The following is an 18,121-nucleotide window of genomic DNA, read 5'->3' as shown; positions in this document are numbered from 1 at the left end:
AGGACTATCACAGAATAAAACCAAAAGCATCCAAATCACTATCAGATTGTAAATTAATCCTCTGTTGAGTGAAAGAACCTCTACAAAATAGGCTACATTGTAAAATTTCTGTAAGTTTTAAAGTGTTTAACTAAGGGCGAAAACCAAATACTACATCAATAAGTAAAAAGAAATCAATATAGTTAGTTCAGGAAAACCCACCTGTGGATCTGATCTTGTCTACTAGAACGAACTGGAGCTAATCCATCTATTTCATCAAAAAATATTATAGAAGGCCTCATCAAATATGCCTAGTAAAAAAAATTAAAATTACTTAATTTTTTGCTTTTGAATTTAACTTTATATTTCCCGAAAAAGGAACATAAAAACAAATAGTACAACATGCAGCAAGTATTTAAAAGTACACAATGGGGCTGAGGAATGTAGCTGAGGGGTAGATCATTTTCTTAATGTTTATGAGAACCTGGGTTCAATCCTTAGAATCAAAGATCAAAACAATAAGAACAAACAACAACACAGTAAAAAAGAAACAGCAGCAGCAGAGTCAGCTACGAGGTATCCCACAGACCACAACCACTATTTTCAGGAATTTGTTTATCTTTTCTTTAATAATAAAAATTGAATTCAGGACTTCACAGATTCTAAGAATCTACTCAACCACAATCCTCACACTGCCCAGTCACTAACACTTTTTTTTAACATAACTATATATCTAAGTAGACTTTCATATAAATACATAATATTTGCTACTTTCATTTTTAAAAGTCATAATTATAAGCAAGTGTTTAAAAACAGAAACAAACATTCCATCAAGCCCTACTTACCCAAGAAAACTATGAAATGGTAGCAATAAAGCAAATATAAATGATCTCTATAATTTAGGGTACAATCTTAACTGAGACCAACATATATTTGTATCTCTAGCATGATATAACTAAAAGTTCTTTTTTTGTTGTTTTTGTTTTCGAGACAGGGTTTCTCTGTGGCTTTGGAACCTGTCCTGGAACTAGCTCTTGTAGCCCAAGCTGGCCTCGAACTCAGAGATCTGCCTGCCTCTGCCTCCCGAGTGCTGGGATTAAAGGCATACGCCACCACTGCCCAGCTGACCTAATAGCCAAAAAGTTTTAACTTTTAACTCACTAGACAACATGTGAGAATTCCCATAAATTCTTCACTCTTCTATTACTGGTATTTTACATTTTTTAGTCATTATTTTTCCTTCAATTATTCAGATGGCTTGTCTGAATTAGCATTAGACACTGAACACAACGGCATCTAGATCTTACTTATTCCTCTTTCTATTATCTAGAAAACAGCAATTTTTTTTTTTTTTTTTTTTTTTTTTTTTTTGGTTTTTCGAGACAGGGTTTCTCTGTGGCTATGGAGCCTGTCCTGGAACTAGCTCTTGTAGACCAGGCTGGTCTCGAACTCACAGAGATCCGCCTGCCTCTGCCTCCCGAGTGCTGGGATTAAAGGCGTGCGCCACCACCGCCCGGCGAAAACAGCAATTTTGACACTACTTTTTTCTTAAGACCTAATCTCACTATATAGCCCTGACTGTCCTGAAACTTGCTATGTAGACAAGGATGACCTCGAACTCACAGAGATTCACCTGTCTCTGCCTCTCAAGTTCTAGGATTAAAGGAGTGCACCACTACTCCCTGCTCTACACTATTAGCTAGCAAATGACATTTGAATTGTTTCACCCATTATATATCAGTTTTTTGAATAAAGGGTATTTTGTTTTGTTTTGAGATTCTCATTCTGTAGCCCAGGAGGATCTGGATTTCAGCATAAAGACTAGGCTGGTCCCTGAGTCTCAACTGCAGGGATTAGAGGTGTCAGTTGGCAAACCTGGCTTTCACTTATAGAAATGCATGGCTAATAAATTCTTGATTGTACTTTTTCTTCACACATATTTATTGGGGCATAATCAAATATAAAATGAATTGCCAAATAAGATACATTTCCTTCACTAAACCCAATATTTACATGAAAATTAGCATTAGGACTAATTTTTTAAGGTATAGAAAAATTGTGTTTTGCTTGTTCTTTGTTTGTTGAGACAGGGTCTCACTCTTTAGCTCAGATTAGTCTGAGACTTGATAGCAGCCCTTCCAGCTGACCCTCCTGGGGGCTAGAATTATAGTCTCATGCCTCCATGCCTGGTTTTCATTTCCTAGGTTCACCTGATCCCTTCACCTCAAAATCAGGTGTGAGTTTTCCTTTACTGTAATGCTTACTTTTTTCCTGTGATTCTGGGAATTGAAACCAGGGCCTTACACACACAGTAATAATAATTAGTAATAAATATCTGGAACTACAATTGAATACTACCATGTTCTGTTTTAGAAAATTACATTTTACTTCGGACTGGAGAGGGAGGAGAAGAGGAGTGGGGGGAAGGGGGAGAGGGGGGGAGGAGGGGGAGGGAAATGGGAGGTGGGGAGGAGACGGAAAATTTTTTTTCAATAAAAATATAAAGAAATAAAAAATAAAAAAAAGAAAATTACATTTTAAAAGTCACTGTTATATTTAACATACTCATTTCTTTTCATTCTGCCTTTTTAAGGCATTCACTTAATTTTGAATTCTATTAGCCATACATTTATAATCTGGTGTGGTCTGGATAACTATACCTCAAACATTTCTTTCTTAAATTTTGTGGCCTTTAGGGTGGCACTTAAATGATTAGATAGTGAACTATTCAGAAGATAGGTCACTGAGGTCACAGCCAAAAAGAGATCATGGGAACCTGACTAATATTAAATATTTCACTTTTTCCTCCCTGGCTAATGAGCTAAAACATTAACAGTTTGGTTCTGTCATGTGCTCCACCATTATGTGCAATTTTAGCTTAGGTCTAAACCCAAGGGACTAATAACGGACTATGATCACCAGGTGAGCCCAAATAAACTCGTCTCTTCATAAGTTAATTGTCCTAGGGGGTATCTTACTACAGTGACAGAAAAGATTCATATAACAATGATCATAAATAACATATCCCATAAACATTCAACATTTTCTGTCTATACCATTTTCTCAATAAAATTATAACCTAAGATTACTTTACATCCCAGGTTTCCAGTGGTACCTAACATAGTATTATACACACAACAGTCACCACAGTGTTTTACGGATCATCATAAATATCCAAATCTATTAGAAAAATATAAGTTAAATATAAGCAGATTTCTACAACCATGAGTTCTGCACAATTCATGAATGTTTCAACCAACTGAAGATAAACCTGTTTTTCAGACAATCTTTATCTATAGCAAACACATACAAAGTTTTTTTTCTTAGTCATTATCCCTACATTAACATGTGTGTCTACCCTGTGCCACAAATCTATGGACAGTCCAAAGCAAGATTTTAAACTTACTTAAAACAAAATAATATTGTGTGTATCATTTTTTAACTCAATTGTATGGTTCTGAAGTATGAATTTTGCCAAAAACATGTTCTTCCAATGTCAGTTAAGTTGGACATGTCTACCAAAACTAATTACATAGTATATATTTTATATGAAATGTTATAAAATATGGGGATGATGTTAAGCATACAATAAGATGTATATAAATACTTTATTATTTTATATACTAGGTTGTATATAAACTAGAACATCTGTAGATTTTGTATGTACGAGCAGACAGGAACTGCTGGAACCAATTTCCCACAGGTAATAGAAAATAACTATGCCTTTAAGGCTTACAATTTAAATTACTGATCTTAAATTTCACATACTAATTGGAATATATGTCTCCTCACAACTTTATTTGAAGATAAAATATTCTTTTTAAAAAAGGAAAAGATATCCTTGAATTGGCTGATTTTTCTTACCTGATCAAAAAGAAGCCGAAGTTGTCTTTCAGACTCACCCACCCACTTGCTCAAGCAATCTGCTCCTTTACGCATGAAAAAAGCCACCTTTTTGTCTCCTTGACTGCATTCATTTGCTAATGCTCTGGCAACCAAGGTTTTACCTGTTCCAGGAGGGCCATAAAACAAACAACCCCTAGAAGAATAAGAGAAACAAAAAAATTAAAGAAGTTTATACCAATGGTTTTATAATCAAAGAAATTCATGAAGATTATCTAAGAGAATTGTTATCATCAACAATTACCAATTTAAGATTTCCCACTCCAACATATAATTTTAGATAACTATGTAGTAATTCTAAGCACTGATTGATCTGGAACTCCCCTCTGTATGCTATGAATATATTTTATTAGCATGGGTTAATAAAAAGGTTACTTTGGCCTATGGCAGGGCAGAATAAAGTCAGACAGCAAATCTGAATAGGGATACAGAGAGAGAGTAGGCAGAGTCAAGGAGAAGCCATGTAGCTGTCCAATGAGACAGACAGACAGACACTAGAACCTTACCAGTAGGTCACAGTCTCAGGAATAATACACAGATTAATAGAAATGGGTTAATTTAAGATATAAAAGCTAGCTAGAAATACCCCTAAGTCATTGGCCAAGCAGTATAATTAATATAGTTTCTGAGTGATTATTTGGGTCAGGGAGCTGGGGTTGAAAGAACAGCTCCTTTCTATAACTGATAAGGCTTTTTCTAGTATATTTCCAAGTTTCGCTTTGGTGAGCCCTCAAAGGACCAAACTCTTGCAATCAGAAAAGGGTTAAATTAATTCTGGACAAATAAGTCTGGAATTTCACATCTCCATAAAGAATTTCGTCCTGGGGCTGGAGAGATGGCTCAGGGGTTAAGAGCACTGTCTGCTCTTCCAGAGGTCCTGAGTTCAATTTCCAGCAACCACATGGTGGCTCCAAACCATCTGTAAAGAGATCTGGCACCCTCCTCTGGCATGTGGGTATAAATGGAGGCAGAAAGTTGTATACATAATAAATAAATCTTTAAAAAAAAAAAGAAGTTCGTCCTATGCCTGAAGGACTTCTAAACAGGTACAGTTGAAATAAACCTTTGTGCTCTAAATAAAAATTTCTAATCATTGTTAGAAAAAGTCAAACAAATATATATAAAATTTTTATAATCAAAGGCTAATTAATTGATATTCCATCAATTAGCAATAACAATATGAAAATAAACATCTAAGACATACCTTGGAGGCTGAATTTTAAATTTTTCAAAAATTTCTGGATATAAAAGTGGAAAAACTACCATCTCCTTCAGAGCGTGTATATGATGGCTTAGTCCACCTATGCTATCAAACCGCACCTTGAGAAAAAAAGGAGGAAATTTAATATAAAGTGATTTCATAGGTTCTAAAATTTTGTTTGTTTTTGAGTCAGTCTTACTATGTAGCACTATCTAGCTCTGTGTACAACAGGCTGGGCTTGAACTCAAGAGATCCACCTGCCTCTGCCCCCCAAGTGCTGGAATTAAAAGCATGTGCTACCACACCAGGCCCATGTTCTATAAAAGTTTTTAATTTTTGAGTTCCATAATCCACAAATACATTCTTTCAGCGGTTTTTGAGCATGCATACAAGTAAGTTTTTGGCTGTACACAAATACATGTAGAAAAATATAGTCAAAGTTAAACTCAGAGTCAAAGGAAGCTATCTTTTAGTAATCGAACAACTCAGGAATAAGATCAGTGCCTAACTGGAAACATTAGCAAGTATCTATAGAAGGTGTCACATTTATACACTAACACTTCCCATCCTTCTGCATCCTCAGCTGGTGCAATAACTGCTCCCCCAGACAAAACTTAGTTAATGGATAGAGCCAGAAGACATTTTCTACTACTGTGACTCTCTCCAAAACACAACATAATGAAACAAAAACTTACTCTTTAGTATTTAATTCCTCTACTAAGAAATAAATTTAATTTTTCCACATAGGAGACAATAATGAAGAAACAGGAAAGCACTGATAACCAGAAGTGACAAAAACTGTTTATTTCACTCATAACAGTTACATCAATTAAGACTTTATAAAAATTGTTGAAAAACTGTCTAAAGAAAATTTTATAGAATGTTAACAGTGATTGCCTATTGGAACCTAGTGGAGCCCTTTCCCTACTTCTCATTCTACCATGGAACTTGGAAATGATTTATAAACTATTTATTATGGCAGGAAAAAGAAATTATAAAAAAATTAAAGCAGGTCAAAACCAGAAACATTTTATATATATAAGTATATATAAAATATATATATTTAAAATATATATATATCATCAAATTAGAATTGACTGGCAGAGATAGTTAAAGTTAATAGACTTAGAAGAGTAAAGTAGTACTGGTAAACCAAATCTAAAGATAATGAGGTTCTCAAGAAGTGTACTATTTCCTAGGGATTCAGGACATACACAAACTAAAATTTCCTTTAGTACTAAATAATGAAACAAATATTTTACTCTATGACTTTGGATTGAGGACAACTACATTTTTTATCTTCAATGATATACTGAACTCTAATTTGATAATTTCTTTTAAATCACATAGAAGCAGTTAAATTATGTATGAAGATGCAAGAGACCCAGAAAAACTCAGATAAATTCTTGATTATGAGGGAATATTCCAAATTACCCCAGCATGAGACATTATAATCAGTGGACCACGTCTGTATAAACTTGGTTCTTCTCAGACCACATCCCTTCCTTGGAGTACAACCATCCCCTGTCCACAGTGGCTTCAACAGTATTTACACTGATGACATATACCTAAATTTCTACCATATATTCCTACTTTATATCAAACCAATCAGTTGCTTAAAAGTGCCTTCTACTTATGGTACATCAGAGATACCTATAACATGTCTGAAGTCAACTAAAACCCCTTCCCATCTTATTCCTCCTCTTGTATACTCTCCTTCAGATAATGGAACCACCCAATACCTATCAAGGCTATCAATTATCTATCTATCTGCTTAAACCAGAAGCCTGCACAATACACTCAGTTTGTTTCTGTCACTCTCCAAAAGCAATTAATTCATTAAAATCCATCATATTTGAATACCTTAATTCTCTCAAGTCCATTTATCATTTATTTCTCTGCAACTCTTCTTTGCCATCCAGCAAAGTCCATATAATACCAACTTGTTTCTCTTAAAATTCATTAGCAACATCACAGCCAGAGGAAGGTACATAAAATCCAAGTCTGATTATGAAATCAGGTAATTCCTAGTGTTAAACAGAATTGTAAAACCCTCTCAGCTTCATTTCCTACCTGCTGAAGATTCTAGTAACACTGAAAGAAAAAAAACTTAAGTAGCATGTGTGACCAAGGTTTTGAGGACCCAAAACACACACATGAAACTATTAATATCAGTCATATTTGAGTTCCTACTTCTTCAAGTGTTGTTTTAGAAATAAGGAAAACCTTAAAAACAAAAATAAAAAAACTACTTCTAGAAACATTTACAAACTTACTGATTTATCAATATTCATCGGATCAACATCAGCCAAACTCGCACCCACTTTCACTCGTTCTCGGAGAATGCCACTTGCTAAATCTTCTGCTCTGAAGTTCATAGGCAAACACCTGAAATTTACAAAACATGAAAATAAAGGTATCAAAAACTTCACATGTGAGACGGTAAAAGCTCTTGCCACCAACCTGAATTGGACCTACAAGATGGAAGGTAAAAAACCAACTCCCACAAGTTGCTCTGACCTTCATGCATGTGTATAATGATGTACAAAAATAAAACAAATGCTTAATTATTTAATCCTCCACACTTCAATGTCAAAATAAGTAAAAAAAAAAATCTTTGACGTGTTTTTCATCTTATCATAATCCAGAAAACAACATGAAAAGGTTTGATGTTTTAAACTGCATTTTCTGGATGCTTTCAAATTGACCAAAACCAGTCATCCAACAGGTAAAGCAAACATCAGCATTAAACTATTTTCTCAAAGAGTTTAACCTCTCCCAATAGGAAATCTGGGAGCTTGGTCCTCAATGTATTGATATGAGTAGTAGGACCTCTAAGAGGTGAAGCCCAGTCAGAGGTCACTGGGGACACACTACAAGAAGAAAGGAATGCCTCATATGAGACCCTACTCACTATCCATCTTAGTCCCCCATTTCCAAATACTTCACATATGATATCCTTTCTTCCATGTGCTCCTGCCATAATGGCATCTGCTATGATGTGATGCAGCCACAGGGTCTATCACGAGAACTAGCACCATATTGTATGTCCTCAATTTCATGCTAAATAAAATCCTTTTCTCTACAAATTACCTAGCCTCCAGTATGTCATTATAGCACAAAAATATGGCTTAGTACAGGTAAAAAAAAATCACAATATGGCAGAGCCTCAAAAGCAAAGTTCTATGGTAACTCCAACTTTACTAACATTTCTGAATCCTAATTTACCTTTAAAATCATATTCCCAAAGTAAGTTATCATAACCTAAGGATACAGCTTAGTGGTACATACTGTACCACTAGTTCTGAGTTTAATTCCAAAACCATCATTCTCTTTCTCTCTCTCCCTCCCTCACTCCTCATCTCTGTCTGTCTCTATTAGAAAAGAATATTGAATAGACTATTTAAATGCCTGTATTTAGGACAGGCAGTGGTGGCTCACACCTTTAATCCTATACTCAGGAGGCAAAGGCAGGCAGATCTCGCCTGGTCAGCACTGGAAGACCCTGTCTCAAATAAACAAACAAACTTAGATTCTTTCCTTATATCTTTTTCCCATCATCCATAAGATTTGCTTTAGTACATAATTCATATTAACACAAACCTGAAAATGGTTAGCTAAAATTGTGGTATTTCTATAACTAGTTATATGTGGACAAATGGTAGAAGTACTAAATGTCAAACCACTAAACAAAATTACCTATATTATAAATGTAAAATAGAGTATTGAGTCAGGTAGTGGTAACACATGCCTTTAATTCCAGCACTCAGGAGGCAAAGGCAAATGATTTCTGAGTTCAAGGCCAGCATGGTCTATAGACTGAGTTCCAGGACAACCAAGGCTATGCAGAGAAACCCTGCTTCAAAACATTAAAAAAAGAAGGAAGACAGGAAAAGAAAAGGAAAGAAAGGAAGAAAGAAAACTTCCTCGACTTTTAAAAAAATAACTCTGTGACACTTGCCATAGTTTAACCAGTCAATTATTCTACTTAAGCAGAGATCACCAAAGGCAGACAACAATAAAAACAAAACAAAGTTAAAAAGAATTTTTAAAAGGCCAAAATTCTTGTGTTGGATGGTGTACACATTAGATCTCAAGCATTCAGTAGGCTTCAGCATCCTTCTCTGGATGTTGATGTGGGATTTCATTGGTCAATAAAGAAACTGCCTTAGCCCATCTGATAGGGCAGAATTTAGATAGGCGGAGTAAACAGAACAGAATGCTGGGAGGAAGAGGAAGTGAGCTCGGATGCAGGGCAGCTCCTCTCAGAGCCAGACGCGATGCAGCCATCCGCCAGGTCAGACATGCTGAATCTTTCCCAGTAAGCGCACCTAGTGGTGCTACGCAGATTATCAGAAATGGGCTAAATTAATACGTGAGAATTAGCCCAGAAGAGGCTAGATATAATGGGCCAGGTAGTGTTTAATTACACACTAAGTAATTTAAGGAACCTATCCCAAGATTAGATTCCACCTATAAGAACTATAAAGTAATATTTAAAATACTGGGGCTGAAGAAATGGCTCAGAAGTTAAGAACACTAGCTGCTCTTGCAGAAAACCCAGGTTCAGTTCCCAACATCCACATGGCAGCTCACAAACATCTGCACCTCCAGTTCCAGGCATCTAACACTCTCTTCTGGCTTCCTCGGGCATCAAGTATACACACGGTATACACACATGAAAGAAAACACACATATAAAATGAAAGCAAAAAAATAAGGACTAGCAAGATGACTCACTCACAAGGCAAAGACATTTATCACCAAGCCTGATGACCTGAGTTCAATTCCAGGAGCACAAATGTTAGAAAATCAGAAATGACTCTGAAAATAGCTAAGTAAATGCACAAACACAAACATAATTACATTATTTAAACATACATTTAACAATAAGGCTAAATTGAGAAACCCTGTCTCAAAAAACCAACAAATAAATGAATGAATGAATAGATAATTAGCATTAACAAAATGCCTTTATAAATAAGAAACTTTTGTTTGCTTGTCTGTTTTATTTTTTGATATAGTGTTTCTTTCTGTGACAGTCCTGGCTGTCCCAGAACATGCTTTGTAGACCAGGCTGGCCTCAAATTCATAGAAATCTGCTTGTCTCTGCCAACTGAGTGCTGGAATTAAAAGAATGTGTCACCACACCCAGAGAAACATTTTTAAAAAGAAAAACTTTTTTTCTCTTCTCCTATAGAGGCAGCACTAAAAATATTTACTAACCTGTTTCTTGCTCTTGCCATACTTTTTGATTTCCTTCTTTCAAAGCGTTCTTCATCAGAAGAGGTTGTATCACTACTATGAATGGCATGCTTCTTCCTCCTATTGGAAAAGGAAAAGTATTAAAACCTTATAACTTCTGTGTCTTTTGTTGTGTGTGCGCTTGCTTGCTTTGGTGGTAGTGTTCTTAAACCAAAGGCCTTAGAAATAAAGAGTACCCTACTCCACCACTGAGCTAAGACCTAGCCTACTGTAGTATTACAAAACACAATACTGTCATATCTGTAATTAGCACAGGAGAAAAATCCATTTATTCATTCAGCAAATGTTTATTTAGATCACTGTCTTCATGCAGTTCACATCTCACAAGGAATGAAGGCCAAGCTCCACAGAAAAGAATAAATACTACAGAATAGACACCTGTAATTTGTCAAATATGGAAGCTTAAAAAAGTAGTCAAGCAACAAACTTACATTCAAATATCTGTATTATTATAAGTATCAAAATCAGAGAACAAGACATTTATCTTCTTTACTCTTCTTTTCCCAAATTATCAGAAATAATTCAATCATTTTAAAAAGTAAATATACAGCCGGGCGGCGGTGGCGCACGCCTTTAATCCCAGCACTCGGGAGGCAGAGGCAGGCGGATCTCTGGGAGTTCGAGCCCAGCCTGGTCTACAAGAGCTAGTTCCAGGACAGGCTTCAAAACCACAGAGAAACCCTGTCTCGAAAAACCAAAAAAAAAGTAATTATACTTGTTTAAAGAAAAATAAAGGCTTTTACTTTCTACTAAAGACTCTTCTACCTTGTTTGCAGTCTTACCAAATACATAAAATACTTTTAATGAAAAAGAAAATACTTAGCCAGGCATGATGGTATACATCTCTAGTCCTAGATATTTGGGGAAAGCATGAAGTAAGAGGCTCTCTTGAACCAAGAGACCAGCCTGGACAACATAATAAGATCCTATCTCAAAATAAGTAAATAGGATTAGAGATATGGCTCAGCAGTTAGTATTACTGGCTGCTCTTCTAGAGGATCAAGGTTCAGCTCCCAATAATCACATGGTGGCTCACAGCTATCTATGTAACTCCAGGTCGAAGGGATCCAATGCCCTCTTCAGGCCTCCAGAGGCACCAAGCATACATGCAGGTAAAATAGTCATACATAAGATAATAAAATATTAATTATCTAACCCGGCAGTGGTGGCGCACACCTTTAATCCCAACACTAGGGAGGAAGAGGAAGGTGGTCTCTGTGAGCTTGAGGTCAGCCTGGTCTACAAAAGCTAGTTCCAAGACAATTAGGACTGTAATACCAAGAATTCCTGTCTCAAAAAAAAAAATCTAAAATAACTAAATAAAACAAATAATTTATAATCATAAGCATATTAAGGAAAGACTAAACAACGTATTAGACTAAAGTCATTTCAAAGAAGAAATAAAGTTAAATTATTATGAATATGGCCAGGCACTTCGGCATACATTTTAATCCCAGCATTTGGGAGGCACAGAGATAGTCTGATCTCTCTGAGTTCAAGGCCAGCCTGGTCTACAAAGAAAGCTTCAGGATAAATCAGGCCTATATAGAGAGATCTTGTCTCAAAAAACAAAAGAAAAAAAGTATTACATAACTGGTCTACAAACTGAAATAATTTTAAAAGTTTACTACAAAGCCGGGTGGTGGTGGTGCATTCACTCCTTTAATCCCAGCACTCGGGAGCCAGAGGCAGGCAGATCTCTGTGAATTCTGGGCCAACAAGAGTTAGTTCCAGGACAGGCTCCAAAGCTACCAAGAAACCCTATCTCGAAAAACCAAAAGTTTACCACACTGGATCCCTTCAACATGTCTAAACTGAATTTATCATAACCAAATGAAATTCTTCATTCTTTTAAATTGTATATATCAAGACGCAGACATAAACATGAAACTGAATCAGACTTAAAGCCTTCTGGCTGGGTATAGTGGTATATGCCTAGTCATGCCCACACATAGGAGATGGGGAAAGTTCTAGGCCAGCTTGAGCTCTATGGTGCGACCTTGTTTCAAATACATGCATACATAATGCATACATAATGCTTCTACATCACAAAGGAAACAACTAGCGGAGTAAAGAGACAGCCTAAAGAGAAAATCTTTGCCAACAATTTATCAAATAGGGGATTACTATCTAGAATATGTTTTTAAAAAATCAAAACATTAAACACAAAAAGACTATGTAATAGTCCAATCAATAAATAGGCATTATGGAAGAAGCTAGATGGTTGCCACAAACTCATAGCTGGAGAAATATAGAAAGGAACTGTTTCAGGCCGGAGAGATGGCTCAGCAGTTAAGAGCACTGGCTGCTCTTCAACAGGACCTGGGTTCAATTCCTAGTACTCACGTGGTAGCTCACAACTGTATATAACTCTGTTCCAGGGGGCCCAACACCACGGCAAAATACTGATGCACATTAAAAAAGAAATATGTTGTAATAAAAACCCACCACTTAAGAAAAGGAGAAAGTCCAGGACAGGCTCCAAAACCACAGAGAAACCCTGTCTCGAAAAACCAAAAAAAGAAAAGAAAAGAAAAGAAAAAGAGAAAGGAATTGTTTCTAAAATTTAATAAATAAAAGTAAAATGATACATTTCTAAATTTCTAAACTCTGTACCTACTAGTTTTGTTTTTAAGAATAAAAAGGGGGAAGCATTAAAGACCTACTCCCCAAGTATGGCTGGAACAAGTATCTGTAATCCGAACTAGTAGGGAGCTGAGGCAAGAGAATCACTTGAGCTAGAAGCTTCAGGCAAGTCTGGGAAACAAAGCAAAACTAGTTTTATCAATGGAAAAACAAAAACGAGTCACCATCTCAAAGAAAGACATCATGGACCATTCTACATTCAACTCATATGGGATCAAAAACTTTGTTGCTATAGGATATGAAAGTTAAAATTAATTAAAAATTAAACTTAAAAATATGCCGGGCAGCCGGGCGGTGGTGGCGCACGCCTTTAATCCCAGCACTCGGGAGGCAGAGGCAGGCGGATCTCTGTGAGTTCGAGACCAGCCTGGTCTACAGAGCTAATTCCAGGACAGGCTCCAAAACCACAGAGAAACCCTGTCTCGAAAAAACCAAAAAAAAAAAAAAAATGCCGGGCAGTGGTGGTACACACCATTAATCCCAGTATTCGGGAGACAGAGACAGGCGGGTCTCTGTGAGTTTGAGGCCATCCTGGTCTACAAAACGAGTTCCAGGACAAGCTCCAAAGCTACAGAGAAACCCTGTCAAGGAAAAAAAAATTTACAAATAAACTGTGAACCAAAAACAAGTCATGTGTAGGATGAAAGGAAGGACAGAAGACAGTCAAAAGGGAAGGGAAGAAGAAAAGGATACAATTAAGTCTTTCCTTTGTTCATCAACACAAGCAAACATTCTCTTCTTTCAAATCAAACACAACTTACCTGATATGGCTTCTTCTTGCTGGGGACCTATGAATATCAAACAGTGTGTTTTCCCTCTTTTTTTGATGAGCTGGTACTAAAAGAAGAAAACAGGTAGAAATAACTAATAGCACTACTAAGCCCATGCACTAAAGGGGCATAAAAAGACTCTGTCAACTTTCTGTGAGAACCCAACTTCCACACTCCTGTCTGGAAGTACAACAAAGACAAGCACTTTGTGTTACACACTCTAAGTAGATGTTAATATTTCTAAAAGTGTAATCCGCCGGGCGGTGGTGGCGCACACCTTTAATCCCAGCACTCGGGAGGCAGAGGCAGGCGGATCTATGTGAGTTCGAGACCAGCCTGGTCTACAAGAGCTAGTTCCAGGACAGGCTCCAAAACCACAGAGAAACCCTGTCTCGAAAAACTAAAAGTGTAATCCATTTTAAAAATTTTGTAGTAGGGAAAAAAGCAAAGTAATACTATCCATAGTAATAATCCCCCACAAAAGCACAAACATAAACAAATCTTCATGTATACAAATACCAGGCATGGTGGCACTCACTTTTAATCCCAGCACTCAGGAGGCAGAGGCAAGCAGATGTCTATCAATTGAGGCCAGCCTGGTCTACAACGCAAGTTCGAGGAGAGCCAGAGCTGTTACACAGAAAAACCCTGTCTTGAAAAGCAAAACAAAAAAAAACAAAAAAACATTCACAAAAACTCAGAAACCAGGCTGTGAATCAAGTGCTTGGTTACAGAATAATATTAAAATAAGCATTAGAAAAGGGTAGGAAGAAAAGGTTTGCGCTGCCTGCCTCACACCATCCCCATCTCCTAACAGCAGACCACAAACAGGGATACAGTCCTATTGGAGGAAAGAAATAAAAGGAAACACAAGACCTGTATCACAGGACCAGGTTAGCCACAGTAAAACTCTTATCAGACAGAATCCCTACAGACCAACTCCGCTGGCTAGTGTATGTGGACTTACCCTAGAAACCTGCCCAAGCACTACAACATGGACTCAAGGCCCGATTTACAACACTACAATCAGCTACAAGAGCCTGGCACTTCATAAATCATGGTAATGGAAATACCTCAGCCATGGATTTTAAGCATGAACCTTAGCAGCCATGGAGAGGGAGAGACACAGAGAGAGAGCACTGCATGTGTGCAGATGTACTCTGCCATGAATGCCACTGAGCACTACACTCTCTATCCTATATTTTGATACAGAATTTCTCACTGAACTTAGAGCTCTCTAGTCTTGCTAGACTAGTTGGGCAGTGGACCTCAGGTGACTGCCACCAAGCCTATGCCTCTAAAACCACATACCCGCAAATAAAACTCTTCATTAGTATTTTATCACAGCAACACAAAACTAATACAGAAGCTGGTCCGAGAAAAAGTGGGGTTGTTGCTATGAGAACCTGACCATGTTGGTTTTGAAAGGTTGTAGAAGGTTGTGTGACTCAGAGCTGGAAAAACCACTAAATGCTGTAACCAGAGCTTAGAGGGCCATTCTAGTTAGAGCCTGGATGACAGTGATGTTGTCCATATGCTGACAGCAATGCAAACTGTAGAGGCCTGGCTCAAGAGGTTTCAGAGAAGGTCTTCCTAGCAACTGGGCTAGAAGTCATTCATGTGACATTTTGTAAAGAATCTGGCTGCCTTCTGCTAATGTCCTAAGGACTTGTTTGGCATTAAATTTAAAAGTAATAAACTCATTTCTGTGGTGGAGAAAAGTTAAGGACAATATAGGATTGACTCAGTGTCATGGTAACTGATAGCTTGTATGCAGATCTATAACAAGGTCCAAATGAGGAGCAGAAGAAGAGAGAACATGAGCAAGGAAGTCAGGACCGCGAGGTGTGCACCCACCCACTGAGACAGTGGGGCTGATCAATTGGGAGCTCACCAAGGCCAGCTGGACTGGGACTGAAAAAGCATGGGATAAAACCGGACTCTCTGAACATAGTGGACAATGAGGGCTGATGAGAAGCCAAGGACAATGGCACTGGGTTTTGATCCTACTGCATGTACTGGCTTTGTGGGAGTCTAACCAGTTTGGATGCTCACCTTCCTAGACTTGGATGGAGTGGGGAGGACCTTGAACTGCCCACAGGGCAGGGAACCATGACTGCTCTTTGGACTGGAGAGGGTGGGGGAGGGGAGTGGGGGGAGGGGGAGGGAAATGGGAGGCTGGGAGGAGGCAGAAATTTTTTTTTCAATTAAAAAAAAAAGAAAGTAGGATAGGAAGAAATACTAAATGTATAGTTTGGAAGGAAAAGAGCACCAAAAAGTTTAATATTATATTCAAGTCGTATACTGAAAGAAAGATTACAATTGTTAAAGGCATCTTTAAGGAGAGGACCACTCTGCACTGGAACAATGGAAAGGTACCTTGAGGGCAGGACCCTCCCCATCTGTGATATCTGAGTGAGATGTCTACTTGGTCCCCAGTTGGTCAATGTTTAGGAAGTGATTAAGTGATATGCTCTCTATATATGCTTGTGATTCAAGAGGTAGATGCTCAACTGCTGCTCCAGTCTCCTGCTACGACTCAATCACTCTAACCCTCTGGTCCAGTAAACCCAATTAAACACTTGGATAAATTGCTTTGGTCTCAGTGCTTTATCATAGCAATAGAAAAACAACTAAAAGAGCAGCCAAGTTTCTGATTTGTGATAGGAAAAAGGCTAAGGGGTTGTTCCCTCCTAGAAAACAACCATTTCAGAATAGGAAAGCTGCTACTAATGTGGTTGAAGTGGATAAGATTCTAGCCTAAGATGGAAGCCAAATTTGGCAGTATCACCCACATGTACTACCTTCTGGAGGCATTAAAAATGCAAGAGTGACCTTCTCACTCCCTGGCCATCTTGGTGGTTGATCTTGGTTGGGGGCTGTCCTGCACCTAAGGCAGGAAAATGGTAGTCACAAAGACGAAAAAGTCTCTAGAGTCAATCTACTCTAGGCTCCAATTTGTTATAAAAAGTAGAAAGTATGTGCTAAGATACAAACAAACTCTAAAGATGATCAGACAGGGCAAAGTGAAATTGGTTATCCTTGCCAACTGCCCAGCTTTGAGGAAATCTGAAATAGAATACTACACTGTATTGGCTAAAACTAGTGTCCATCATTACAATGGCAATAATATTCAAATGGTGACAACATGCAGAAAATACTACAGAATAAGCACACTGGCTACGATTGACCCAGGTGATTCTGATACTATTAGAAGCATTCAAGACCAGACTGGTGAAAAGTAAACCAGGAAAATTTTCCTGTGATAAAACTTTACCAGTGCTCTTTCAAAAAAAAAAAAAAATGCAAGAGTAAACGTGTTGTAGATTCTTTCTCTGCAGTTCCAGACAGCCACTGAGACCACGCATCATGTGGTAATGCTAAGTCACTGTCCCTACAGGATCCTGAGAATCTATTATGTAAAGCTGTGAAAGTGAAACCTGGGTTGCAGTGGAAACTCCAAGACGTTAAGATGCTACAGTCATGAGACGTCTGCCTCATGAGAATTGTATACAGGAGTGGAACCCGGCCAAGAGAGAGATGTACGTGGTAGACAGCGAAAGTGGAAGGGGAGAACCATCCAAATCCTTTAAAACTAAAGTCACAGATAAAAGACATGGAGCTACAGGATTTAGTATTTACCCTACTGGGCCTCTATCTTGCTTTGGTCCAGAAATCACTCATGATGTCCCCATTTCTCTCTTTTGGGATGGGAAGGTATATTCCATGCACATTGGAAGTATGAGCCAGGCAGTGGTGGTGCACACTTTTAATCCCAGCACTCGGGAGACAGAGACAGTCAGATATCTGTGAGTTCGAGGCCAGTCTGGTCTACAGAGTGAGTTCCAGGACAGGTTCTACAGGTAAAGAGAAACCCTGTCTCAAAAAACAAAAAACAAACAAAATCTATTGGAAGTATGTAATTTGTTTTGTATTTTACATGGAATCTCAGCAATGAGTCTTAAAGTTAGACTCATTTCATGGACCTATGGGAACAGGGCATGGAACAAGAATGGCTGCCATAGGCTCAGATAATAGAATACCAGTTGGTAAGGCTGTCTGGAGAGGCTATGGAGCCTTGATGGAGGATATATGTCACTAGGAGTGGGCTTTGAGAGTCTATAGCTTTACCTCACTTGCAGCTCACTTTCTGCTTTCACCATTGTGATTTAAGATGTGATCTTTAATCCCAGCACTAAGGAGGCAGAGGCAGGAGAATCTCTGTAAGTTCAAGGCCAGTCGAAAGATATACAGGGAAACCTTGTCTTGAAACCCTCCCCGCCACAAAAAAAGATGTGCTCGCTCAGCTTCCAGCTGTCTGCCACCATGCCTCCCCCACCATTATGGATTCTCCCTCT

General features: G+C 37.9%; 2 protein-coding genes across 4 annotated transcripts in view; one reads left to right on the top strand and one right to left on the bottom strand.

The window, feature by feature from the left end:
- The window catches only part of Atad2b (ATPase family AAA domain containing 2B), a 132,567-nt gene that overhangs the window by 77,247 nt on the left and 37,199 nt on the right, over window positions 1–18,121 (bottom strand). For all 3 annotated transcript variants that reach the window (XM_057769870.1, XM_057769882.1, XM_057769876.1), the window contains exons 8-13: window positions 13,755–13,830; window positions 10,309–10,407; window positions 7,360–7,471; window positions 5,087–5,202; window positions 3,844–4,018; window positions 202–290 (exon numbers count right to left, since the gene is read on the bottom strand). In XM_057769870.1, coding sequence (XP_057625853.1) covers window positions 202–290; window positions 3,844–4,018; window positions 5,087–5,202; window positions 7,360–7,471; window positions 10,309–10,407; window positions 13,755–13,830 — 667 coding nt within the window. The remainder of the gene's footprint in view (window positions 1–201; window positions 291–3,843; window positions 4,019–5,086; window positions 5,203–7,359; window positions 7,472–10,308; window positions 10,408–13,754; window positions 13,831–18,121) is intronic.
- On the top strand, window positions 16,667–17,008 carry LOC130874522 (60S ribosomal protein L30-like). Its single transcript, XM_057769897.1, has one exon. The coding sequence runs from the start codon at window positions 16,667–16,669 to the stop codon at window positions 17,006–17,008; it is 342 nt and encodes a 113-aa protein (XP_057625880.1).

This window comes from Chionomys nivalis, chromosome 1 (genome assembly GCF_950005125.1).
Source record: "Chionomys nivalis chromosome 1, mChiNiv1.1, whole genome shotgun sequence".
Classification (NCBI taxonomy): Eukaryota; Metazoa; Chordata; class Mammalia; order Rodentia; family Cricetidae; genus Chionomys; species Chionomys nivalis.
Note: the sequence above shows the minus strand (reverse complement) of the source record. Positions and strands in the feature narration are given on the sequence as shown.